This window comes from Arvicola amphibius, chromosome 4 (genome assembly GCF_903992535.2).
Source record: "Arvicola amphibius chromosome 4, mArvAmp1.2, whole genome shotgun sequence".
Classification (NCBI taxonomy): Eukaryota; Metazoa; Chordata; class Mammalia; order Rodentia; family Cricetidae; genus Arvicola; species Arvicola amphibius.
Genome location: NC_052050.1, coordinates 46219512 through 46245474, shown reverse-complemented (window position 1 = coordinate 46245474; position 25963 = coordinate 46219512). Strand labels below are relative to the sequence as shown.

The window sequence follows — 25963 nt, the reverse complement described above, 5'->3', positions numbered from 1 at the left end:
GTGGAAATTGTGAGAGCTCTACCTCATATACAAATGCTCTGGACCCTTGAAAACTGTGGGATGTTAGGATAGTGAATTAAGACCAGAATCACATTCATTACTAGCTGTATAGCCTTGAGAAAGGTACTTCACTTCTCTGTGCCTTGATGTCTTCATTTGGGTCACTGAAGTAATGAGGTACCTACTTTATAAAGTTATTGTGGAGATTGAGTGAATTGGTTTGCAAATATTTTGGCTCACTGCCTGGCACATATAAGCCTGTTCACAGAGTGTTAGCCATAGCTGTTAAAGGTGAGTGGAGCACCCAGGATTTTATTGTTGTGCCTTAGGAAGTCCAGTAGCACTCATCCAAGAAGACAGCTGTATGAGGTTACAGGAACCTTGGACCACAAAGTTAGTTTAATATTTCTGCTTTCAGATCTTAGCTTTCTTGAGCATGTCATTTAATTTAGCTGAATTTTAGTTTCCTTATATCTGTTATCTGGATATAGTAGTAGTAATTGTTTCATAGGGTGCTAAGGATTTTCAGGATTGTAAAAGTGCCATAAAAAATACAAAGTATGGGGCTGGAGAGATGGCTCAGTTGTTAAGAGCATTGCCTGCTCTTCCAGAGGTCCTGAGTTCAATTCCCAGCAACCACATGGTGGCTCACAACCATCTGTAATGAGGTCTGGTGCCCTCTTCTGGCCTGCAGGCATACACACAAACAGAATATTGTATACATAATAAATAAATATTTTTTTTAAAAAATGCATTGTATGGGAAACTGGAAAAATAGCACTGGCTGCTCTTCCAGAGGACCCAAGCTCAATTTCCAGCACCCACATGGCAGCTTACAACTGTCTGTAATCCCGTTCTGGGGGATCCAGCACCCTCACACAGACATACATACAAACAAAACAAAATTTTAAAAAAAAGTTTTCTTTTTTTTGGGGGTGGGGGAGGAGTTTGGTTTTTCAAGACAGGGTTTCTTTGTAGCTTTTGGAGCCTGTCCTGGAGCGAGCTCTTGTAGACCAGGCTGGCCTTGAACTCAAAGAGATCCGCCTGCCTCTGCCTCCCAAGTGCTGGGATTAAAGGCGTGCACCACCACTGCCCGGCCCAAAAAAAAAAAAATCATTTTCAAAAAGAAAGAAAATGCAAATTATGAACTGAATACAGTGGTACATGCCTATAGTCCCAGCTACTCAAGAGACCAACACAGAAAGCTGTAGGCCAGCCTGAACAGCATAGTGAGACTATCTTAAAAAAACCAAAGCAAAACCAATAAGGTATAGGCCAGCACAAAAGCCCAGCCATAAAACCCTTGTTACAAAATCCTGATGACCGAGTTCAATCCCCAGATCCCACCTGAGAAGAATTGATTTTTTTGTCCTCTGGCAAAATTGACCTCTGATCTCCACATGTACATTGTGGCACATGCATAAACACGCACGCACGCACATCATACACAGAAATAATAAATGAAAAATAGTAATGTAGACATGTATCTCTGTGGCAAAGTATTTGCCTAGCACAATTGAAGTCTAGGTTCCATCCCTGTACCACAAAAAGAAGAAAATAATGTAAGATTATATACATCCACCTTAGCTAAAAAAGAGTTGTATTTTGAAGGATGAATTAACATTGTGACTATTTCCACATAACCTTCCAACATCTATTTATTTATTTAATTATTTTGTTGTTGGTTTTGTTTTGAGACAAGGTCTCACTATGTAGTCCAGATGGGCCTCAGATCCATAGTAATCATCCTGCCTCAAGCCTTCCAAGATCTGGGATTCCAGGAATAAACCACTATGCCTCACTAACCTTTTAGCCTTTAAAACAGTAATTCTCAACCAGTCTATCCTAGTCTGTGTATTCTATATTCAGTGAAAGATTCTGTTTCAAAAATTAAGGTAGAGTGAGGGTAGGGAGATGGTATAGTGGATATGACCACTTGCTTCCCAAATACAAGGACTTGATTTGAATCCCAGGACACACATAAAAAGCCGGAGCTATAGGGAACAGAGAAGGATTGCTGGGGCAACCTAGCTCTAGGCTCAGTGAAAGATCCCATTTCAAAGGGGGGAAGAACAAGGCCTCCAAAGTCATCCTTTGACTTCCACATGGGTATACACACACTACCACCACCACCACCAACAATACCATGAAGAGCAATTGAGGAAGACAACCAGTATCATCCTCTGGCCTCCATACACATGTGCACAAACGTGCACCTACACACATGCACAGACACATACAAAAATAATCTCAGCATCCTGGCGGTGGTGGCACATGCCTTTAGGCCCCACACTCGGGAGGCAGAGGCAGGCAGATCTCTGTGAGTTTGAGGGCAGCTCTCTACAAGAGCAAGTTCCAGGACAGCTAAGGCTGTTACACAGAGAAATTCTGTCTAAAAAAAAAATTTTTAAATTAAAAAAAAAAAAAAAACCCGGAAAGGTGCTTGAGTTTGTAAAGTGCCTGCCTCACAAGCATGAAGATCCTCCAAAAGCATGCATTTGGATCCTCAGCATCCATGTAAAAGCCAAATGATGTGTATGTATAACCCTAGTGCTGGGGGGGTAGGACAGAGATAGGTTGGTCCCCAGAAGTTATTAACTAACTAGTCTAGTCAGTCACTGAGCTCTGTGGTCAACAAGAGACTCTGCCTTTCAAAAAAAAAAAAAAAAGAGGCGGGGGGAGGGGAAAAAGCACAATAAAAGAAATATCAACTTTAGCTCTTTTCCGTCTTCCTCTCGGAGAGGCAGCTTCACTTCTGCCTCTCTCCCCACTTCTCTGCTCCCCCCCTTCTCTCTCTGTCTTCTTCTCCTTCTCCCCCCCCCTTATGTAATAAATATCTAATTCTATTCTGAAAAAAAAAAAAGAAATAGCAACTTTAAACAAGCATGCACTGTGCACACAAGATAAAAATAAATAATGTTTTAAAGTGCTTCTTATTCTGTCTTATATTTTAAGACAGGGTTTCTCTGTGTAACCCTGGCTGTCCTGGAACTCACAAAGACCCCGTGCCTCTGCCTCCTGAGACTTGGCATTAAAGGCATGTGCTACCACTGCCTGGCTTGTAAGTAATTCTTAAGGGGAGGTGGAGAGATGACTAAGTGGTCAAGAGTGGGTATTGCTCTTCTAGAGGACCCAAGTTCAATTCTCGGTACCCATGTAAGGTGACTTACAATTCCATGTAACTCCAGCTCCAGGAGTTACACCATTAGAGTACACCTTCACTCATTTAAACATACATGAGTAAAAATAAAATGAATTGGGTATGGTGTTACACACACCTTTTCCAGTTCTTAGGAGGCACAATCAGGCAGATCTTTGGTGAGTTCAAGGCCAGTCTGGTCTAGTCTACATTGTAAGTGTACATTCAGGCAAAATAAAATAAATAATGTGTATATTATGGAGTTTGAGATGGCTCAGCAGTTATGAGTGCTTACTGTGGGTTGGGGGGCAGGTTTGAGATAGGGTTTCTTTGTTTAGCCCTAGATGTCCTGGAACTCACTCTGTAGACCTCCAACTCACAGAGATATGCCTGCTTTTGCTTCCTGAGTACTGGAAACCTGTCTTGAAAACAACAACAACAAAAAGATAGAGTCTTACTTTGTAGTTTTGGCTGGCCTGGAACTTCCCATGTAGACTTCTCTGGCCCCAAACTCACAGAGATCCACCTGCCTCAGCCTCCTAAGCACATGGGCCACCACACTCGGCTACTTTGTTTATGCTGTTTCTTGAACTATGATAGACTTTGTGTTTTGTTTCTAATTGCAAGATATGATAAGTCACATTAGAATCAGCATTAATTTAATGCTCACCCATTTAACCCGATTTAAAATGGCTTACTACCTAGCCATAATCTCAGGGAAGTTCTCTATCCATATTTTTAAGTGTGTTATGGGGTTTCTCCTGATGATAATGGGGTTCAGTTGGTTGATTGTTTTTCAAATCATGACAGTGAACACTAGAATTCTAGCATAGTAGCAGAGCATATGCTCAGCATATGTGTGGCCATGAATTCAATCCCAATCCCAGTACCAAAAAGGAAAAGGGAAAAGGGAAAAAAAATTTAAAAAGCATGTCATAAGTGCTCTAGAGAGCATTAAATCTCACCTTTTGTCTCGGTGCATTGTGCTTCCAGTTAAAGACAAGGTAATATGTGCCCAGAGAGTTCTGCTTCTTGAGGGCTCATTTCACATTAGAAACTTTGTCGATTGTTTGGCAGAGGGTATCTATCACTCAGCAAGTCTGCATCTCCTCCACAAGCAGAGCAGCACCCTAGTAGAGAAGCATCTCTGAGTCAGCCTAGGGGTGCGGTTTTTTTACAACTTCAGAGTGCCTGTGTTTATACAATATGGCTGGCACCCTCTCCTTGATGCTTTCTGAAATTATCCTAAGGTGCCACCTGCCTACCATGACCAATCATCCACATTACCAAAGCACCAACAGGATGTTAGATACTACAAGTGGATTTTTATATATATACACACATATATACATACACACACACACACACACACACACACACATATATATATATATATATGTATGTATACACACACACACACATACATACCTTCAAGAATCTTAGCAAAAAAAAATCAGGGCATCATAATTGGAGAAAAATACTGAAAAGTATCAACACACTGGCCAAGTTTATTGATGGTGTGAACTTAAGAGGGAGTGTCTTTCAGATGATACATTTCCATCTAAATAATCGACTAGCTACAGCAGAAGTAAGATGATGACAGTAAGCCATATATGCTACAGCGCCTGCCTGTTGTCCCAGCTACACAAGCTGAGGCTAGAGAATTGGAAGTTCAGGGCCTTGAACTAGATATAGCAGGTTCAAGGCCACCTTGGTTAACTTGTTAAAACACTGTCCTAAAATCAAAATAATAAAGAAAGGGGGAAACCAGATGTGGTGGTGCACATCTTTAATCTCAGCCCTCAGAAGTAGACAGAACTCTGTGAGTTATTATGAGTTGCTTTTTAAAAGCTTAAAAACAACTTTTTAAAGAACAAAAGCAATGTCATTTAGTCTGTTGAAGGAACTAAAAAGTTGGGTGTGGTGGTATACACCTGTAATCCTGCCTCCGAGGCAGGACAGAGAATTTGAAGCTCGTGTTTCCATAGCAAGACCTTGTCTCAAAAACAAAACAGGGCCAGGGAGATGGCTCCTCAAGGAAAGGCAGCAGCCACCAAAGCCAGCGACCAGAGTTTAATCTCTGGAATCCACGTGATTGAAGGAGAGAACTGACTCCTGAAAGTTCACCTCTGACCTCCACTTATGTGCACCATTACACATACACACACCATAAATAAATGGTTTTTTTAATATTTATTGAGCTCTACACTTTTCTCTGCTCCCCTCCTTGCCTCTCCCCTCCCCTCTTCAATCTTTCCCCAAGGTCCCCAGACTGCCAATTAACTCAGGAGATCTTGTCTTTTTCTACTTCCCATGTAGATTAGATCTATGTAAGGCTCTCTTAGTGTCTGCATTGTTGTCTAAGTTCTCTGGGATTGTAGTTTGTAGGCTGGCTTTCTTTGCTTTATGTTTAAAAACCAGCTATGAGTGAGTGCATGTGATAATTGTCTTTCTGTGTCTGGGTTACCTCACTCAAAATAATGTTTTCTAGCTCCATCCATTTTCCTGCAAAATTCAAGCTGTCGTTACTTTTTTCTGCTGTGTGGTACTCCATTGTGTAAATGTACCACATTTTTCTTATCCATTCTTCGATGGAGGGGCATTTAGGTTGTTTCCAGGTTCTGGCTATAAATAAATGTTTTTTTTTTAAAAAGCAAACAGATAAAGATTAAGTATCCAGATAAGAACAAGAAAGGAAGGACTTGTACTATGCTCTCTGCGGCCAGGGCATATATGGTGCTTACCGACTTTAATTTTTTTTTTTTTTTAAGATTTGTGTGTCTATGAGTGTTTTACTTGCATAGATTTATGTATACCACTTGTGTGCCTGAAGAAATTGATCAGAATTGGACCCCCTCGAGCTGGAGTTCCAGACAGTTGTGAGTCAACATCAGAGTGCTAGGAACTGAACCCAGGTCCTCTGTAAGAACAGCAAATGCGGGGCTGGAGAGATGGCTCAGAGGTTAAGAGCACTGACTGCTCTTCCAGAGGTCCTGAGTTCAATTCCCAGCAACCAAATGGTGGCTCACAGCCATCTATAATGAAATCTGGTGCCCTCTTCTGGCATGCAAGCATACATGGAAGAAATGTTGTATACATAGCAAATAAATAAATCTTTTAAAAAAAGAAAGAGAGAGAGAGAGAGAGAGAGAGAGAGAACAACAAATGCTCTTAACCATGGAGCCATCTCTCCAGCCCACAGGTCTGTTTTCTTTCTTTTTTTTAAAAAAAAACATTCTCTTCATTCTTTATTGTTACAGTTACCAACTTTATAAACCATCACCTGGAATTTTAAGGAGTTTACTTGACACCTTAAAAAATATCAGTAAACACTCAAATACTCTAACACAGCAGTCTTCTATCATTAGACCAATTTATTTTACTTTATTTAATAAATAGGCATAATTACCTAACATTATTAAGGATATAAAAATACTGATTTAAGTCTTGTGAATAAAAAATATATATTTATAATCTTTTGGCCTATATTGTACCTTCTAGACTACTGTAGATAAAAGATTAAGACATGTAATTACCTCTTCATCTGCCTGCCTTGTGTATATCTCCACACATGCACTGGAACAGACTCTGTGGTCTCTTTTTAGTCTCAGGTTGCCTTGGCAGTGATTCTCAACCTGTGGGACGTGACTACACTGTGGTTACATATCAGATATTTACAATTCAAAACAGTAGAAAAATTATAGTTATGAAGTAGGAATGAAATTATTTTACAGTTGGGGGTCATCACCACGACGGAACTACATCAATGGGTCACAACATTAGGAAGGTTGAGAACCACTTGCTTAAGGACTTTGTGGGATGAGAGTGGAAATAAAAGTCTCAGGTATCGCACACTGGCCTCAAAGTCACCATGGCCCGAAACTCCTCATCCTCCTCCTTCTACCTCCCAAGTGCTGGGATTTATAGGCATGTACCACAATGCCCTGTGCTACATTTATATTGTCAATAAAATAAGCAACAAATAGAGATCACTTTTCACCAGATAGTATCTAACACACACGATAAAAGGACAACTTATTTTGTCAAAGAATTACTTTTTCAAGTAGGCATTTGCTTTAAGTTAATTTTAGTGAAAGAATTTGGGATATTAGTCTTAGTGAAATAGCAGGGTGTTGAAGAGACAGCTAAAGTGAGAAGTAGATACGGAATGGGATTGTTTAGCCTAGAGAAAGTATAATACAACAGATCTCAATTTTTTATTTGAGGTCAGTCTGGTGGAAGTTAGCATTTATAATGGAACCCCAGAGAAAAAAATTTAGATGTATTGGAGGCAAATTTGGGTTTACAAGAGATAGACATTTCCAGAAATGGATTGATCTTCTAGAAAATGAGCCCTTTTTTCTTTGGTAGGAGACAGGCTCTGACTAATACTATCCTTAAGCTATTGATCCTCCTCCTTCTGCCTCCCAAGTGCTGGTGTTTCAAGTATGTACTACCATGCTGTTCATAAAGTAAACCCTTGTATATGTATATATTTCTAGTGGTAACAGACCTCATACTGCATGGTCAAGCCTGGAAATCTAACAGATTTGTGTTGTTTGTTTTGTTTTGTTTGTAGAATAACATTTCTCTGTTTAGCTCTGGCTGTCCTGGAACTCATTCTATAGACCAAGCTGACCTTGAATTCACAGAAATATGACTCCCAAGTGCTGGGATTAAAGGTGTGCACCACCACTGCCCACAGAATTTTTTATTAATAGGCATATAAATTGTTTTGTTGATTCAGAGTCTCTACACAGACCTGGCTGTTTTTGAACTCACAGAGATGTCCCTGCCTCTGCCTCCTGAGTGCTGGGATTAAAGGTGTGCCACCACCATGTCTGGCATAGAATTTTTAAAAATTTGTCTGTTTAGATAATAAAAATTATTTTGAATTGGGCATGTGTGCATACCTTTAATCCTAACATTTGGAAGGCAGAGGCAATCTGATGATCTCTTTGAGTTTGAGGCCAGCCTTATCTACATAGTGAGTTCCAGGACAGCCAGGGCTAGTTAGAAAGACCCTGTCTGGGAAAAAAAGAAAAGAATAAAAAGAAGGAAAGATTAAAAAAAAAAAAGAACTGAACTGTAAATAGGACCAGAAAAAAGAAGCAAGCATTGGCCTGTAGGTAACAAAGGGCCAAAACATTTTATTAGTTGTTGTTGGGCTCCTTACTAGACTGAAAGTCATATGAAATCAAGGATTGTTGTTGGTTTTATTCTGTTTTAGGTACTCAGGATGTCTAGCATAACTCCTGGCTTGTGATATGGGTGAAGCAGGGCAAGATAGATAAAGGCCAATTGGCTTCTTGCAAAGAAAGGCTTTAAAATCAAGCAGGTGCTTCAGAGACTGAGCCAGGAGGATCATGAGTATGAGAGCAAATTATGTTTGAGATAGAGTCTATCTCAAAGGGAGGAGAGGAAGGAAGGAAGTTTTATCAAGCTTAAAAGAAAATGGAGGGATGAAGTGATTGCATAGTCAAAGTCATTATAGCCTGGAGAATCATTTGTAAAATTTGCCAAGTCACAGAGGGAACAAATGGCAGTGGGGGAAGGGGTCATTGCCTGGAGCCTGGAGTCAAGGGTTAGGAAGTAATAGACGTACAGTAGTGGTGACCTATGTGGAAGTCATGATTGCACAGACTAGGGAAGCACTAAGAGGTTAGAAATTGTTCTGTAGTAAGGCTGGACCTAGGGAAGGTCTCTGTCCTGACTTTTCACTAACCATGAGCCTGAAAGGCATAAAGCAGCAGTGTATTAGGTCTCTGTATATCCTCCCTTGAGGAAAGAAGACTAAGAATTCTACCTACCTGAGTGCTGTAGGTATTGAGTCTCTTGTTTTACCTAGTGTGTGTGTGAGACCCTTACCCCACTGAAACAGGGACCTTGTAGTTTCTGTTGAATCCCAGATCCCAAGCCATGATGCTTATACATACAGTAGGCACTTAATAAATACTTGCTGATTGAGTGTTGCCTGTGTTGTCAAATGCTGCAGATGACTCAAAAAGGACATTATCTCCCCACACAGTATAACTAAAACTAAGAGCAGGTTTGGTGAAGGAGCCTGAACACAAACCTAAAGGAGGTGGGGCTACTAGCTATCTGGAAGGCAAATAGGAATGTGGCTCAGAGCAACTAAATCAGTGGTTCTCAACCTTCCTAATGCTGTGACCCCTCAGTATAGTTCCTCATGCTACAGTGACCCCCCAACCATAAAATTATTTGTGTTGCTATTTCTTAACTGTAATTTTGCTACTGTTATGAATTGTAATGTAAAGGTCTGATATGCATATAGTCTTAGGCAACCCTGTGAAAGGGTCATTTGACACCCCCACCTCCTCAAAGGGGTCACGACCCACAGGTTGAGATCCATTGGATTAGATCCTGATTCTAGCCCAGAACTCACTGTCAGTGTGGCAATAAATTAAGACAGATGAATACTTTCTTCCCCAGGGCCTGAGCTTGCAGCCTCCCCTGCTGGTTCAGTAAGTGAGGGCCCAGAGCCTGCCTGCATTCCATGTTTCAGACCAGCTAAAGCCAGCCAGACCTGAAAGGCTTGTGTTGGCAGTGCCAGTTTCCGCCCCAACCCCTGCCAATGTGGGTGGTTTCTCTAGAGCACTCTGTAAGGGAAGCAGGATTGGACTTCAGCCCAAGCTACTGCTGCCTATACCCTGCCGTCTGCAGTGCCCTAACTGATGAGAGTACACCTTGCTGGAACAGCGGAGCTCAGAGCTATGAGAGAATAGTTTCTTTCCCTGGGAAAAGTCCATGAAGAGCAAGCCATATTCTGCTCTGGGAAGTTCAGGCACCTAGCCGAAAAGATCAGGAAATTCAGGTGGGTTAAAAATTCAAAAGAGGGTGTTTTCTCATCTACTTTTCTGTCAGGCTACCTGGGGCAAAGATTCTGCTGAGCCTTATTTAAGGCAAATTTACCACCCATGACACCACTGTAAGTGGTCAGAATTTTGACTTAAGGTGGTATTTTATTTCTAATAGTTTGTATTACTAGTGACCTGCTTGTTCTGGCCCTTAGGTCCTCTCCAAAGTCCTATAGAATGCATTTATGCCTGTTGTTAGGTCCAGGTCTCTGGAGAACAGGAAGAGAAAAAGGACTGCTAGAGAGAGGTCAGGCCTTCTCTCCACCAGCCAACCTGCTCAGAAGCCTGAGTCTAGAACCTTAGTTGTGAGTTAAGATTTAACAGCAGTGTCAATAGCCAGGTAAGCATTCTGGTCTGTCCTCCAGCTCTGTTTCCTCCTTACCTGAGTCCAGCTTCTAAACCTCTTAATGGTGCTAGGCACCTGTGAACTGAATATAGCAGAGACGAAGAAAATAACAACCACTCTTTTTTTTAGTTTTTCGAGACAGGGTTTCTCTGTAGCTTTGGAGCCTGTCCTGGAACTAGCTCTTGTAGACCAGGCTGGCTTCGAACTCACAGAGATCCGCCTACCTCCCAAGTGCTAGGATTAAAGGCGTGCACCACCACCACCACCTGGCTTCAACCACTCATTTATTAAGGCCAGGCACCTTGCTAACTATTTGATAATCATTGTATCTTCTACACCTCAGAAACAGCTTGAGCAAATAGAGGCTCTGAGAAATTAATTTAGTACCTCTTTCCCAGTGGTCAAGCTCCCACGCCTTTTGAATTTTCAGTAACCTTACTACTATCCAATCCTCCCACTTATTTTTTTCCTTTTTTTTTAAAGGCTTATTTATTATGTATAGACTTCTTCCTGCATGTACACGCCAGATCTCATTATAGATGGTTGTGAGCCACCATGTAGTTACTGGGAATTGAACTCAGGACCTGTGTAAGAACAGCTAGTGCTCTTAATCACTGAGCTACCTCTCCAGCCCTCCACCTAACCATTTACCACTTCTTTTTTTTTTTTTTTAATTTATTTATTTACTGTATATATAGTGTTCTGCCTGCACACCAGGAGAGGGCACCAGATCTCATTACAGATGGTTGTGAGCCACCATGTGGATGCTGGGAATTGAACTCAGGACCTCTAGAACAGCCAGTGCTCTTAAGTTCTGAGCCATCTCTCCAGCCCTTTTTACCACTTCTTGTCAGTCAGTCTTTAGGAGACTTGCTGTTCTCATGCCTGTGTGTGTACATGTGGTATGTATGAGTGTGGAGAACAGGCATCTGTGCCAACTGATTGCTTCTCTTTGATTGTTCACTTTGCCTTCTCTGAAGAAATAGGGATGGGACCCGGTCATGAATGCTATGGCTGCTGTGGGTTGATCAGTCCTGTTAGCACTTTGTCTTGTGACCGTTTGACCCTCTCTTCGCCTATACAGGTCAACCATAGGATCTAGGGAAGGCTAGATATAGACACTGGGATCAGAGGTAACCAAGAAGTGGCCTGTGCTTGGCATATTGCTAGAAATGGGATCAGGAAAGAGAGGCTCTTTCGGTTGATCTTTTGGACACTGTATGCCCAAGTCATCAGAGATATATCTGGTATACAGGACTCCTGCTTTTCTACATCTCATTTTGGTCACCCAGCCCAAGTACAGCTTCTTACTCTCTTACTCCTCTGACCCCTGACCCTGACCCTCTCTGCGTTTTATACCTGCTTCTTCTGACTCAGACTGAGTGTGTATCTCCTGGTCCTAAGCTACTACCTCTGTCTTCAGAGTGAATGTGCATCCTGTGGCCAGTTTCCCTCCTGCCTCTAAGAGTCTGCTCCCTGCCAGGAAGCCCCTCCCCCTAGGAATGTGAATAAACCATTTCCTCTGTCCTTTCAGCTCCAGAGGATTCCCTGTGTGGGATTCTTTATTTCTTGTATCTGAATTTTCATTGGCAGACTCCTTCTCAAGCTGACCCACCCTTGGCTGCTACAGAAGTGTGCTTCCCACCCTCAGTCTCTAGTGAGGGTGAGTCCCACATAGCTAAAAGTGCCTGATCTACGAAAACACATTAGTGTGAGTTCAGTTTCTTATAGCAAATTCTGTAGGCTTGGCTTATTAAAGATGATAATTAACCCATTGCTAATTGACCTCAGAATCCAGCCAAGCAGCCTGTATTTTACCAGCATTAGTGGTAGATTTGGAGTCTATTTTAAGGTTTCTTAATAACCTCAGCAAGACTTCACTTTTCCTGTCTACATCTTATTTGCTCTAAGGACATTTTGTAAAATTAACAAGCTATAAAGCTTGATTGAAGGTTTCAACAAATGTGAGAATAATTGACTTCATTTAGAGAAACAAGAAAACAGCCTGTAAACTTAAGTTTGCAGGGGAAAACCTCATGTGTTTTTTTTTTTTTGTTGTTGTTGTTGTTGTTTTGGTTTTTTGTTGTTGTTGTTGTTTTCTTTTTTAACGCAGAGGAGCAGTGGCAAGCTGAACTTTTAAGACCAGGAAAAAAAAAAGAAAAGAAAAAAGAACTGGCTTGTAGTGTAAGTTCTGATGTTCTGATTCCCCTAAACCAAAAGTTTAGTGAAAGAAATGTTGCAAAATAATTAGCTGTTGTGGGCTCTGAGCTCTCCTTCAGGAGTTTGCTCCAGAGGCATGTCAGCATTCCAACCCTTCCTCCTATTTCCTGCCTAGTCCAGGTTTTCTCCCTTCCCCAAGGCTGCTGTGAGGTGTTGCATTTTGGAACTCAGCTTACATCAGTATGTGATGCCTAGTGCTTGGTCCCCTTTCTCTCTTGCTGTCTCCCACCTTCCATAAAGTAGCATCAGTCTCTTCTGTTTCTGTGTGGACCTCTACTCAGTTTTCACCATTCTTACTTGTCCACCTCCCTGAGTAAAATACCCTAGATGGTAGACCAACGTTCTCTTTTTTCAGTGGAAAGATTTCTTCTGCTTTTTGCAGGCCTGCCTCTTAGCCCCTGCCCCCACCTCATTACCTGTTCACATTATCTCTCTCTAAGGAACTGAGCCTGGGACAGAACAGACAGTGATATCACCTCTCCACATCAAGCTTTCAGTTTTCCTTTCTGCTGGGTTCTCTGTGTGTGGACTTGATGGGGTGATAGATAGCTGGAGCCCTGAAGCTTATGGTTTAGGTTCCTGCTCCTGATAGGGAGCCACTTTAGACAATCTTCAAGGAGAGAAAGGGGCTTTCTTAGGGTGCTTTTTCCCCCCTCAGGTCTTCCCTGACCTAACCCTAGTTTTCTGTTGAAAGCAGGAATGATTCATGTGAGACATTTTGTCTATTAACTCTGGAGTAAGTCTTCCTCTAAAAGGGCTCCCAGAAAGGTATACTGAGAAGGCTTCCAGGGCATTCTCCGTATAGCAGCCCTCTCCCCACTCCAGGCCAGCCCTGTCATCTCAGCCCAGAGGAAGTCTGTCCTTCCAGCTTTCTCCTCAGAAAAATGTAGAGTGCCCAAAGCAAAGAGCAGTGGACATACCATTTACATTCTCTGCTTTTCATTGACAGAGAATGGAAAAATATGCACATGAAGGAGTTACTTTGGGAATTACTTCATCGATTTCATTGGTACTCTCTCCTCTCCAATCAGAGAACCTATAACCCCTTTAACCTTTAACCCCTTTCCTGCGAGAAACTTCATTGCCGAGCAGAGATCATCTTGGAGTTTGCTTTTTAAAGCAAGTGGTTTGAAAGGCTTTCTCCATCTTAACGTATCCCTTAACATATTAAACCTTTTTCTGTTTGTTTGTTTTGTCCCTTTCTGACTCAACTACTAGAGTCCCTTTGTGTGGAAAAAATTCCCAAGAGTCTCCTGTAGAACTTCAGGGTCAAGAATACTGTTTTTCTCTCTACCAGACTTACTCTCCCACTCTATGGCAGAATACTCTCAAACCAGCCCAGCAGGCTAGAAATAGTTTTCCCTGCATCTTTGGGCAAGCCCTAGACATTTTGCTTATCATCTTCCCAGTTTACTAAATAACTTGAGTACATTTCTCACTGTTACACTGTACTTTAGAAACCTAAGAATACTGTGTCCAACTTTTATTTGTTCTCCCTGCTGGTTAGATTACAATGAAAAAAAAAATACTCTTCCAAAACATGGGTGAATTGTCTCTACATAAACAGGTAGAATCTATTTTGGACCGCTTCATCCAACTTAGGATGCCCCATTGGAGCAGAGCTCTTTGAGCAGTCATAGTAGTGTCATGGCCCTTAATGGCAAGGATAAATGACCATAGCAGACAAAACTTCCAAGGAAACTAGGTTCATTCTAAAAGGCTTAGAAATGAAATCTGGAGCAGGGTGGGTGTTCCTTTTCACTTGTCTTTCTTCATGATAGTTCCCACTGAACCTCTAAGGATGTGCTGCAGGCAGGCTCAGGATGTCTGCACCCCAGGCTCCAGCTGTGCCCTGGAAATCCCCATCTCCAGGAGTCCCACGTCCACACATGTGGCCTTTCTCCCTCTTGGCCAGGAATCACACTGCTTCCTGAGCCATGTACCCACCCAGGGCCTGTCTTAATGACAAAGGTGTTTCTTTCCATTTGCTTGAGCATACACCCATAAGACATTGTCTTCTCCTGAGCAGGTTTCTGCTACAGATTGAACTGGGGCTCGTATAGCCCTTCGACCATCCAGGTGAGCCAAGGACCATTGCAAACTCCTTCTCTCTCCTCTCCTCACTCCTTTACTTCCTCCATTCCATTCAGTGGCAGCAGTCTCATGCCAGAAAGGAAAGTCCTGGATCCATTACATAATTCTACATAGTGCAAGCAGTAGCTGGGGCATAAGGTCAGAGGTCATAATGGGGTCAGGTGGCTGACACACACTGTAACGACAAGGTGGTTAAAATTAGACCACAGAGAGGAAACTGGCAGTCTTGTGGAAATGCAGAAGTTTCCTCTGCAAGTGAGAGACTGGGGATGCAGGCAGGCCACTGTGCGTGCTGCCTGCCAGGCTATTACTCATTTCAGCTCTGTTCTTTAATGCCTTCTAGACCCTACTTCTGTATTTGTAGCCTTCCTCATCACACGTTTAAATACACATGATGGAACCATAGTTACCTGCCCTGGCCCAAGGCGGAACCTTCAGGGAGGTATCCCAGGATCCGGCCTCTTAAGCTCAAGAGGTTCTAGGCCTCTTCAGGGAAGCCTCTTAAATGAATGTGGTCAGATATTCAGCCTAATATTCTACCCTATGGTGACAATAGCCATAGGTGAGTGGCATCTGGGCAGGGGAGAAGATGGCAGAGAATTAAGTTGTGGCACAGATGAGTGGTATGCATGCACCAGCCACATGCCATAGTGGTGACTCGTTCACCCTGCCTTAGAAGATACGGATCATCCTGTATGATCTGTTCCTATGGTCTCCAGTGAGTTTCTCTGTGCCTACAAGTCTTTTCCCATTATCCTGTTGTGTGCCTCTTTATTCTCATAGCACCCTCCCAGGGAAACATGAGAAGTACAAGATGTAATCTTTTCTTGTTTTGTTTTGTTTTGTTTTGTTGTTTATTTGAGACAGGGTTTCTCTGTAGCTTTGGAGCCTGTCCTGGAACTAGCTCTTGTAGACCAGGTCAAAATATAATCTTTGACAGTAGAGGGCTTGCCTTCTGAATGGAGGAGCTGGTATGTACAACAGTGAAACGATGAGCCAAGACAGTCCAAGCTCCACAACAGTTCGTCACCTGTCCATTCATATTCAGAAATGAAGTTTAAAATAGGTATGGGGGTGGGTGGGGCTGGAGATCTGACTCATCAGATAAGAGCACTGTCTGCCCTTCCACGGAACCTGGGTTTCATTCCCAGCATGCACATGACAGCTCATAACCATTTGTAACTCCAGTTGCAGGGGATCTGACACTACCTTCTGGGTTCCTTGTGCACCAAGCATGTATTTGTTGCACAAACATACATGCAGGCAAAATACCCAAGCACATAAAATAAAGTTTTAAAATGGGTCTCAGTCGTTTAGTGTGTCTTGGAATCCCTGATGGTGAAAGGGCTGTCCTCTGTGTTGTATCTGGCCATTATGGTATAGACATGGCCCTCTGCTACTTAGATGCACATCAAGCCAGGCCCTCTTCCTTGATGAACATCTAGTAGTCAGTAGACAAGAACAGGGCCTCAGAAGCCAGAGAGTAAGAGAAAGGGGCCACCAATAGCAAGACAGAACAGCCTTGTAGGGAGGATTCCAGTCTAGGTGACTGTGGACACTTCTTCATCTGGGACCTTTACAAATCTGACAGTTGTTCAGGATAATAAGGCAGTCTCAGCTAAATCAGTTATAGCTTCTCTGACAGCACTGTCATATGTGCAGCTGGAGCAACATGGGAGCAACTCGTGTGTACCCTGGAGGGCAGAACTTTGGTGAACTCACCTGCTCTGCCCAGACTTCTTCTGATAATTTCCTGCCCAGTTCTTAGGTGAGGCAGGTTCCATCCAAGTGAGTTCAGAATCACTTGGCTAAGATGAAACAGCCAAGAAAACTTAGTCTTTGAGCCTGCAAGTTGTCCTGCAGGGAGTCAGGAGAGGGGGCACCAGGGGTTCTAGAAAGCCATGTCTGTGGCAGCAGCCTGTGGCAATCCATTCCCCGTCCTGTTACTACTGTTCCAAACTTAGAAGAAATTACTTTCTGGTTTTTGTTTTATTCATAATGACTTTAGTAAAAGAAAAGCACAAGCCCTGGGGGCACCTGGCATTGGTCTTGAGGTTGTCTGCTGCCCCAGTGATGACCTAAGCAAGGCCCTGGTGACTTCCTTCCTTCGGAAGACCTTGGTCCTTGCCTGCCTCCATACACACGCACACTCTTGTTGCTCATACTACCTCCCTCCCCAGTAACTTTGACACAATTCTCGTGTGCCCTGCAGCTAACATTGTCTTTCATCTTCATCCTCCCTCTCAGAAAATGCTGTTTTTCTTCTCTCCCTCTCGCCCTGTAGGTTATTGCAGCTGACTGCAAAAGGGTCACAGTGCTGAAGTATTTTCTGGAAGCCCTTTGTGGACAAGAAGAGCCTCTGCTGGCATTCAAGGGTGGAAAATATGTGTCAGTGGCACCCGTCCCAGACACCATGGGAAAGGAAATGGGAAGCCAAGAGGGAAAACAACTGGAAGATGAGGTACTATGCGGGAAGAGCCCACTATGGCATAGGGAAAGCTCCCCTTCCCCCAGGCCCCGATGCCTAGGCTGGAGCTTCTCCTCAGGGTTATTTATAACCTCTTAGTTCAGTGTCTGTTGACATGACAGCCATTCTCAAGAGTGCACTCTGGTGGTGCCCCTTCCTGCCAGTTTACCCCAATGCCTCTATCTACGAGTTCCAGATGCTTCTTTTTAATGTTGCATTGGAGGAAAGAGTTTAATAATGTTTAGCTCTGGAGGCTTAGGAGGCAGTAGAGAGAAAGGGGTGTTAGGGTTCAGGCTGAGGATCAAGTTTATAGATGTGTGGAGCTCAGCACTGCACAGGCCTGAACTCCAGCCTCCGGCTCATGGGCCCAGGGCTCACATACAGGAAGAGCTGACATTGCTGGCCCCATGTGGAAAATCACCCCTCCCCCAGCTTGTTCTCCCTCTCTTACTCCCTCCCTCCTGCACATCCTGATGTGATTAAGGAATTCTCCTCTTGTTTGTTTGCCCTTGGTTTTTCCTGTAGCCCTTGCTTCACTCCAGACGTGTGTGTGTGTGTGTATGTGTGTGTGTGTGTGTGTCTGTGTGTGTCTGTGTCTGTCTGTCTGTCTGTCTGTCTGTCTGAGTCTGTCTGTGTGTATGGACATACTATGCTATGCTTACCTATGTACCCACCCCTGCAGGCCTCCTTGGCAGTTGCCCTAGTATGATATATGTCTTTCTGTGGATAATCTTGGATGGTCATCTGTATGTGCCTAGTTTGGGTGTCAGCTTAAATGAATATTGCTGCCAGCTCTCCTGCAGTCTGTGGGTTCTGAGTAAATGTGACTGTGTGGTGGAAATGGAGCATGTGTGCATTTAGCATCACTGTCAGCCTCCTTGCTGTTTGTCTGGGTGCATACACACATCTCACTTTTGCCTGAAGGTTGGCTCTTTTCTTCTTATTTACCCCATAGTATTAAAGACAGGGGCCTTAGATAGAAAGAAACATGGGATGGAGGGAAGAGACGGAAGCAATTTTAGCCAGAGGCCAGGTCACACATAGGCCAACACAGTCATTTGGCCTTCAGCAGTCTCAAGCGCCCGGTGGAGCAGGGCGGGGTACAGGGATGAAATCAGCAACAGGCCAAGGAAGCCAGATGTCAGCTGGAAGCTGTCGTTTAGGATCTCAGGCAGTGATAGAGTGGCCACCTTTGGAACAGAGTCTTCAGAGAAGCAGTCTTGGCCTGACTTCATTAGGATAGCTGGAGAACTCCACCCCGTGCCTGATGACACAGGGCTCAGCTTCCAGGGCAGAGGTGGTTCCAAGGCTATAGCTAAGCCCACAATTCTAGACTCTCCAGATGAAACCTGGGCAGGGAATACAGGAAAGAATGAGCTGTCAGCGTGGGAGGAGAGAGTGGAGTTGTCAGAGCCATTGGGGTATCCAAACCTTAGCAGGCAGAACAGTGCTCCTGCAGCTCTGAGCAGTGTGGGAAACACAGGGCAATAATACCCATACCTCTTTCCTTTATCTCACCCACACTGGAAGGCTAAAGTAGGCAGTGGAGGATGAGTAAAACCAGCTCTCCAGCATGACTGGAAGAGATGTCTCTGAACAGTAGAACTGGCAGCACAAGCCTCGCTAGGCAAAGAGGCACCCTAGAAGGAACAGGCCACCTCTAGTGCCAGATCTAGTTGTGCCACAGTACTCTCCTTCTGAGGTTTATTGACCAAGCAAAGGTTCATGACCCACACCAGGCTGCCCACTTCTTCCTTTTCCCACGAGTCTCCTGGGTTCCTTTATGTCAGTGGTCCCTGGGAAACCCTACTTACCCTGTTCTGTGTAATTTCATAACCCTTTACTTCCTCGTTTGCTATGAGAGCTGAGCAAACCTCAGACAAGCTTCTCTGACCCTCCTTTGACCTCAGTCTTGCTTACTCTAAACCAGTGCTAACTGTCCATCCAGGGTCAGAACAGGCAAGGACAGACACTCTTCCTCTGTGGGCCAGCAGGCATCTTGTTGCACTTGCTCCTGTCCAGGTTTACCCTGTGAGCAAGGAAATGGATGTGAAATCTTCTTCCTTTTCATGGCCAACTATTGACAAATAAATGGTGCCTGTGGACAGTATACTAGACGCCTTCCCCCCCCCCCCCCCGCCAGACCTCTCAGGACCGTGACAGATTCTATCCTCAGTTCTCATCTCCCCAAGCTGCAGACTAATTGGAAGAGGTGCATGGTGGTGGTGGTGGGGTATCCTTGGTCATCTTTCTTTGTAACGGGACAATGTGTAGTTTTTAAGGATACTGCCAAACCACCCAGCTTCCCTACAACCCCACTTCTCATCACGTATTAACTACTTTTCACCAAGAGAATTCCAGTCTGCCTTAATAGGTTCAGGCCTGACAAAGCTAAGGGCTAAATCTGAGCTTGTGCCCTCAATTCAGAACCCTAGCCCTGCAGGGGGTTTTTGTTTGTTTTTGGTTTGGGGTTTTTTTGTTTTTGTTTTTTTGTTTTTTTGGGGGAGGGTTGGTTTTTTTGAGACAGGGTTTCTCTGTAGCTTTGGAGCCTCTCCTGGAACTAGCTCTTGTAGACCAAATTGGCCTTAAACTCACAAAGATCTGCCTGCCTCTGCCTCCTTGAGTGCTGGGATTAAAGGCGTGCGCCCCCCACTGCCCGACACCCTGTAGGTTTGTTCATTATGCTTGGTAAAAGCAGACTTGAGAGGGAGTCAGATTCACTTGAATTTGAATCCCTGCTCTGTTTCCTGCCACCTCTGTGACTGAGCAGGCTATTTTACTCTAATGTCTTTATTTACAAGGCAGGGATGGGCCAGCAGTGATGCTGCAACTCCTTTAATCCCAGCACTGTGGAGGCAGGGGCAGGCAGATCTCTGTTTGAGGCCAGCCTGGTCTACAAAGTGAGTTTCAGGACAGCCAGAGATACACAGAGAAACCCTTTCTTGAAAAACCAAAAATAAGAAATAAATAAATAAAACACAGGTGGTAATAGCTATGTGAAATTATGAGAATTAAGAGTTATGAGAGGCCGGGCGGTGGTGGCTCACACCTTTAATCCCAGCACTCGGGAGGCAGAGGCAGGCGGATCTCTGTGAGTTCGAGATCAGCCTGGTCTACAAGAGCTAGCTCCAGGACAGGCTCTTAAACTGCAGAGAAACTCTGTCTCGAAAAACAAAACAAAACAAAAAAAAGAGTTATGAGGGGCTAGAGAGATGGCTCAGTGGTTAAGAGCATTGCCTGCTCTTCCGAAGGTTCTGAGTTCAATTCCCAGCAACCACATGGTGGCTCACAACCATCTGTAATGAGGTCTGGTGCCCTCTTCTGGCCTGCAGACATACACACAGACAATATTGTATACATAATAAATAAATAAATAAATAAATAAATAAATAAATAAATAAATGAAAAAAAAAAGAGTTATGAGAATTAGGGGCTGGAGAGAAGATGGCTGAGAGGACAAAAGCACTGACTGCTCTCCCAGAGGTTCTGAGTTCAATTCCCAGCAACCACATGGCAGCTAACAACCATCTTTAATGAGATCTGGTGCCCTCTCCTGGTATACAGGCATAACACTATATACATAATAAATAATAAATAAATCTTTAACAAAAAAAAAAGAGTGAGAATTAGCTGGACGGTGGTGGTTCATGTCTTTAATCGAAGCACTCAGGAAGCAGAGGCAGGCGGATCTCTGTGAGTTCGAGGCCAATCTCGTCTACAGAGTGAGTTCTGTAGCCGGGACTGTTACACAGAGAAACACTGTCTCAAAAACACACACACACAAAAAAAAAAAAAGAAAGAAAGAAAAAAAGAAGAATTGTGAGAATTAAAAGAGTTAATGTATGAAAAACACATAGCCCTTAACACAGCCCATAAAAAGCACTGAGTAGCTAGTAGCTGTCAGGGTAGGCATCACTATCATCCTGTTAGAATTGCAGGAATCTTTTTTTCTCCTTTTGAATCACTCCCTATGTTCCCCTACTAGCCCCATCTGTCAAGGAAGCTCTTTTGGGCAGCTGTATGTTCTCTCCTGACCAAGGCCAAAAGTAAGAGAGTGAGGAATGGAGCTAGGACCACCCGGGGAGCAGTGACTGCTGAGAACTGAGTCTGCAAGTGAGGAAGTGCCATCCCTGGGGAAGGCTCCATCAGCCTGGCAAGGAGGCCCCTTAAGCTAGCCAGCCACCTCCTTCTTACTCTGCCTAGGCCCTTGGAGGGCAGCTAAGCAAGGCCATGTTATGTGAATTTTTTAATGGGGCCCAGAAATCCCCACATCACCAGGCTGTAGTCTTAAAAAGAAATCAGGGCTAGGTCTATAGAGCTACAGCATCTACTCTTGATGCTGTCTGGGGCAAGGGAACTTCCTTGCTCTCCTAGCTCCCAGATGTTGGTCAGAGTTGATTCTTATCAGATTATTAGCATGAATTAGATTTAAATTAGGCAGTTCAACTTTCTCTATCATTTATCCTTTGAATCATTTATAATTTCAAAATGAAAATAGGTCCAAAGTTTCAGTCTGAGTATGTAGAAACTCAACAAAGGAATGTGAACACAAGCATGCACATGAACATACATGATTATGAGTGTCATATGTATGAGTGTGTAAGAAAAAGCTGTACCATGTAAGGGTGCAATTTAAGGGAAAGAATGACAGCTTCTGCCAACATATTTTAAGGAACCCTTGGCAAGGAGTGTGCCCCATCAGCATAGGGTGAGCTAAAGGAATAGAGTCGACCCATTAACTTCCATGGCTCACAGTCTCCTCTTTTCCTTTGTCTGTGCCTTTGTTTTACCCCAAGGAAGAAGATGTGGTAATTGAAGACTTTGAGGAAGATTCAGAGGCTGAAGGCAGTGGGGGCGAGGATGATATCAGGGAACTTCGGGCCAAGAAGCTGGCACTAGCGAGGAAGATAGCTGAGCAACAGCGACGCCAGGAAAAGATCCAGGTGAGCCTAACTGGAGAAACTGATTCCCATTGAGGGTGTGGCCTACAAACCATGAAATGATGTGAGCAGGGAGTGGCAGGGCATCTGTTGTTATACTCCACCTCTGTACTCAAATTGTGCATGTGTCATTGTGAGGGTAAGGCAGGTCAGGGTCTTGTCAGTGTCTAATGAGCATCACTTTTCCTGTGAGACTCTGTCAGTACAACACATACAGTCAGTCTTTCATGTAATTAAAGGGACTCAAGAGTTCTCTTTCACCATATGTAGCTATTCATTGAGAGCACGCCTTATTGTGGGATTAGAATGCCATAGCCATAGGCTGGGTTCCGAAGATATGGGAGAACCCCCTTTGGACAGAGTACTTTCCACATTCTCTCAGGGAGAAACTACCTAATCTGCATTCAGGGGTTACCATGCTGTCAGCCCTTCTGGAAGACCAAACCTTCATTTCCAGCAAGTTTTTTTTTTTCTACAGCTCTCCCAGATCTGTCTCCTTATACTGAATACTTATTTCTCCAAGGAAGTTATACTCCCTTTATATACTTTGCATGAGAGATCATTAAACCTCTCTAAGCACGTATGTCTTTAGGGCTCTCTTCAGATGCTCTTCTCATCTCCTTCCTCCCTCTCTTTCTGTCTCCCATCCATCCCTTTCTGCTAGCTTCCCCACCCCACGTCTCCCTCTTTCCATTTTGAGATAAGGCCTTACTGTGTAGCCCTGACTGGCTTGGGACTCACTATGTATACCAGGATGGCTTTAAATTCACAGAGTTCATTTGCCTCTGTATCCAAAGTGCCTCCAGAGACAAGTATCACCACTCTGTTTAGTATAGGAAACCAAGAAACTTGATATAATTTGGGAGCTGACACTTACCTAACCTTATAACACTGAGCAAACTATCTAACTTTGAAGAGCCTGTTTCTTCATCTGTCCCGAGAGGTTTGCATGAGACTGCCACCAAAGTGCTTAGCCTGCAGTGGTCCCTTTATCTGAAATTAGTCTCAGCACCCTGCCCCAGGAGAGAAATAATAACAGTTGGAATTGGTCTCTTAAACATACCCATGTCCTACTGCTGCTAGGATCCAGCATGCAATATATCTCTACATGCATGCCTGTTATTATGTGGCCATCTCTTTGTTTAAACTCTGTAAAGGCTGTAAACCTCTTTGTGGACCAAAGAACAGCATCATCTTCAAGATCTTCAAGTTTTTCTTCCTGCCCTTTTCTTTTTTTGATTTTTTTTTTTTTATGACAGGGTTTCTCTGTAGCTTTGGAGCTTGTCCTGGAACTAGCTCTTGTAGACCAGGCTGGCCTCGAACTCACAAAGATCTGCCTTCCTCTGCCTTCTGAGTGCTGGGCATGCGCCACCACTGCCCGGCTCCTGCCCTTCTCTTTCTCATCATCAGTCCTCACAAAAGTCGCACCTATAGTTACCACCTCAATGTCTTGACTATCAGTCCAGCTGTTAAAGAAATTATTGCCAAAAATCACGTAGGACCTGCTTTTTACCAAATTTAGTCCTTCTGTGCATGGTAGTGTAAGCCTGTAATTCTAGCACGTGGGATGTGGAGAATGGAATTCAAAGCCATCCTCAACTACAAACCAAATTCAAGGCCAGCCTGAGCTACATGAAACCCACTCAAAGAAAGGAAGGTAGGAAGGAAAGAAAAGAAAGACTCCAAAACTTAGTCCCCATTATGGTTAACTTCTGTATAGTTTTGGGTCCTTAGGTCTCTTCCTCCAGCTTCCCGTTAACATAGTGAGTACACTGTTGTCTTTTCTGCTAGACAGGGAAAAACCTTTCCCAGCTTTTTTTTTTTTTAAGTTCCACTATCTTTTCTATTGTTTTTAAGTCTAGCAAGCTGAATTAGTATTTAACAGAAATTTTTGGTTGACTTCACTGGTGGTAGCAAGTAGAACATCATCTCAAATTTTGCCATGAGCTTTTGCTCCTGGTATCCAATTTATTTTCTTTTTTTGTTTGTTTGTTGGTGTTTTTTACTTTTAAGACAGAGTTTCTCAGCATAACAGCTCTAACTGTCCTGGAACTCGCTCTGTAGACCAGACTGGCCTCAAACTCACAGAAATCTGCCTGCCTCTGCCTCCCAAGTGCTGGGATTAAAGACGTGCGCCATCTCTGCCCCAGTCCAATTTCTTATCATTTTCTGTACATTTACTCCTCCTTTCCTAAGTCCCATTGCTGCTGCTACCCTAGTTCAGGGACTTGTTTAACCATAGGAACTAGGGCCCTGCCTTGTATGGATCCAGAGGATGCCACTGACTTTATAAACTGTAAATGGCTCCTCTTGGATTCACATAGTACTCAGTCTGACCACCAGGTTCCAGCCACACCATGAGCTCAGCTCTTTTCCCATAGAGCCATTTCCCTGCTCAGAAATCATCAGTGCCTTTGCTTGGCTAGTGAAATAAAGCTTAATTCCTCCTAATGACTTTTTAGGCTTCCAGTCTTCTCCCAGTGTGTTTTTTCTACTTTGTTTCCCATTAACACACTCCCTGTGAGACATTATTAGCTATTAGACATTGGGCAAAGAGGTTGATTTCTCTGAGCCTATTTCTGAATCTGTAAAATGAACTCGACACAGAACCTGCCCCATAGTTGCTGGATTTCCTCAGGATGAGCAACAGTGTGTATAAAGTGTCTGTTGGGGCATTAAGGCTCCTGACCAGATAGTGTTATTAACCTTCCTCTCTCCTCACTGCCCTTTCCCACTTTTAGATATTTGTTGAGTCTGTCTCTCAATCCAAATGGCTCTTTTTCTGCTCTACATTTCCCGTTAGCTGTTGAAATTCTATTTTCCTTGTGTTTCCCAATGAAACTCCTTCTCCCCAGTGAAGCCTTCCCTGATCTCTCCCTTAGGAGGAATTCACCTATCTCTCTGTTATAGGGTTCCTGCAGTGTTGATTTATACTTCATTTGTGGTACTGTTATCATGTCTCATATTACAGTTATTTGTGGCCATTTTCCTCTACCGTACTATGAATCTTAGAAATCAGGGACGACGTTCCCAGCTCAGTTTAGCAAGTGGTATTGAACCTTGATTCTCCTGATGGCTAAGATGAAAAAAAAAGTGAGGGGAGGTTTCAGGGCAGACCATACATACAGTGGAGAAGCTACTATTCTGTTTGTTTGTTTGTTTGTTTGTTTGTTTCAAGACAGGGTTTCTCAATATAGCCCTGGCTGTCCTGGAACTCCTAGACCTGTCCTCAAACTCAAGACTCCTGAGAGCTGAGATTAAAGGTGTGTGCCACCACAGCCCTGGGAGAAGTTGTAAAACAAGTGACTTGGCTTGTGAGTGGGGTCTTTTAAAAAATCAAGTATTAAGTGGGTGTGGTGACACATGCCTTTAATCCCAGGACTCAGGGCAAAGGCAGGCGGGCAGATCTCTGTGAGTTTAAAAGCCAGCTTGTTCTGCAAAGCAGATTCCAAGACAGCCAGAGCTTTATCTCAAAAAATGAACAAATGGCTAGGCAGTGGTGGTGCAAGCCTTTAATCCCAGCCCTCGGGAGGCAGAGACAGGCGGATCTCTGTGAGTTTGAGGCCAGCCTGGTTTGCAGAGCTAGTTCTAGAACAAGCTTCAAAAAGCTGCAGAGAGCCAGGTGGTGGTGGCGCACGCCTTTAATCCCAGCACTTGGGAGGCAGAGGCAGGCAGATCTCTGTGAGTTCGAGGCCAGCCTGGTCTACAAGAGCGAGTTCCAGGACAGAAACAAAAAAAAAAAAAAAAGCTGCAGAGAAACCCTGTCTTGAAACCCTCCTCCCACCAAAAAAAAAAAAAAAAAAAAAAAAAAAAGAACAAACAAAAAAGATCAAGTACAGGACTGGCAAGATGGCTTAGCAGGTAAAGGGCACTTGCTAC

General features: G+C 43.6%; 1 protein-coding gene across 3 annotated transcripts in view; it reads left to right on the top strand.

The window, feature by feature from the left end:
- Nucleotides 1–25963, top strand: part of Smg6 (SMG6 nonsense mediated mRNA decay factor) — a 240939-nt gene that overhangs the window by 197639 nt on the left and 17337 nt on the right. For all 3 annotated transcript variants that reach the window (XM_038325034.2, XM_038325037.2, XM_038325035.2), the window contains exons 14-15: nt 16962–17138; nt 21941–22087. In XM_038325034.2, the coding sequence (XP_038180962.1) occupies nt 16962–17138; nt 21941–22087 (324 nt within the window). The remainder of the gene's footprint in view (nt 1–16961; nt 17139–21940; nt 22088–25963) is intronic.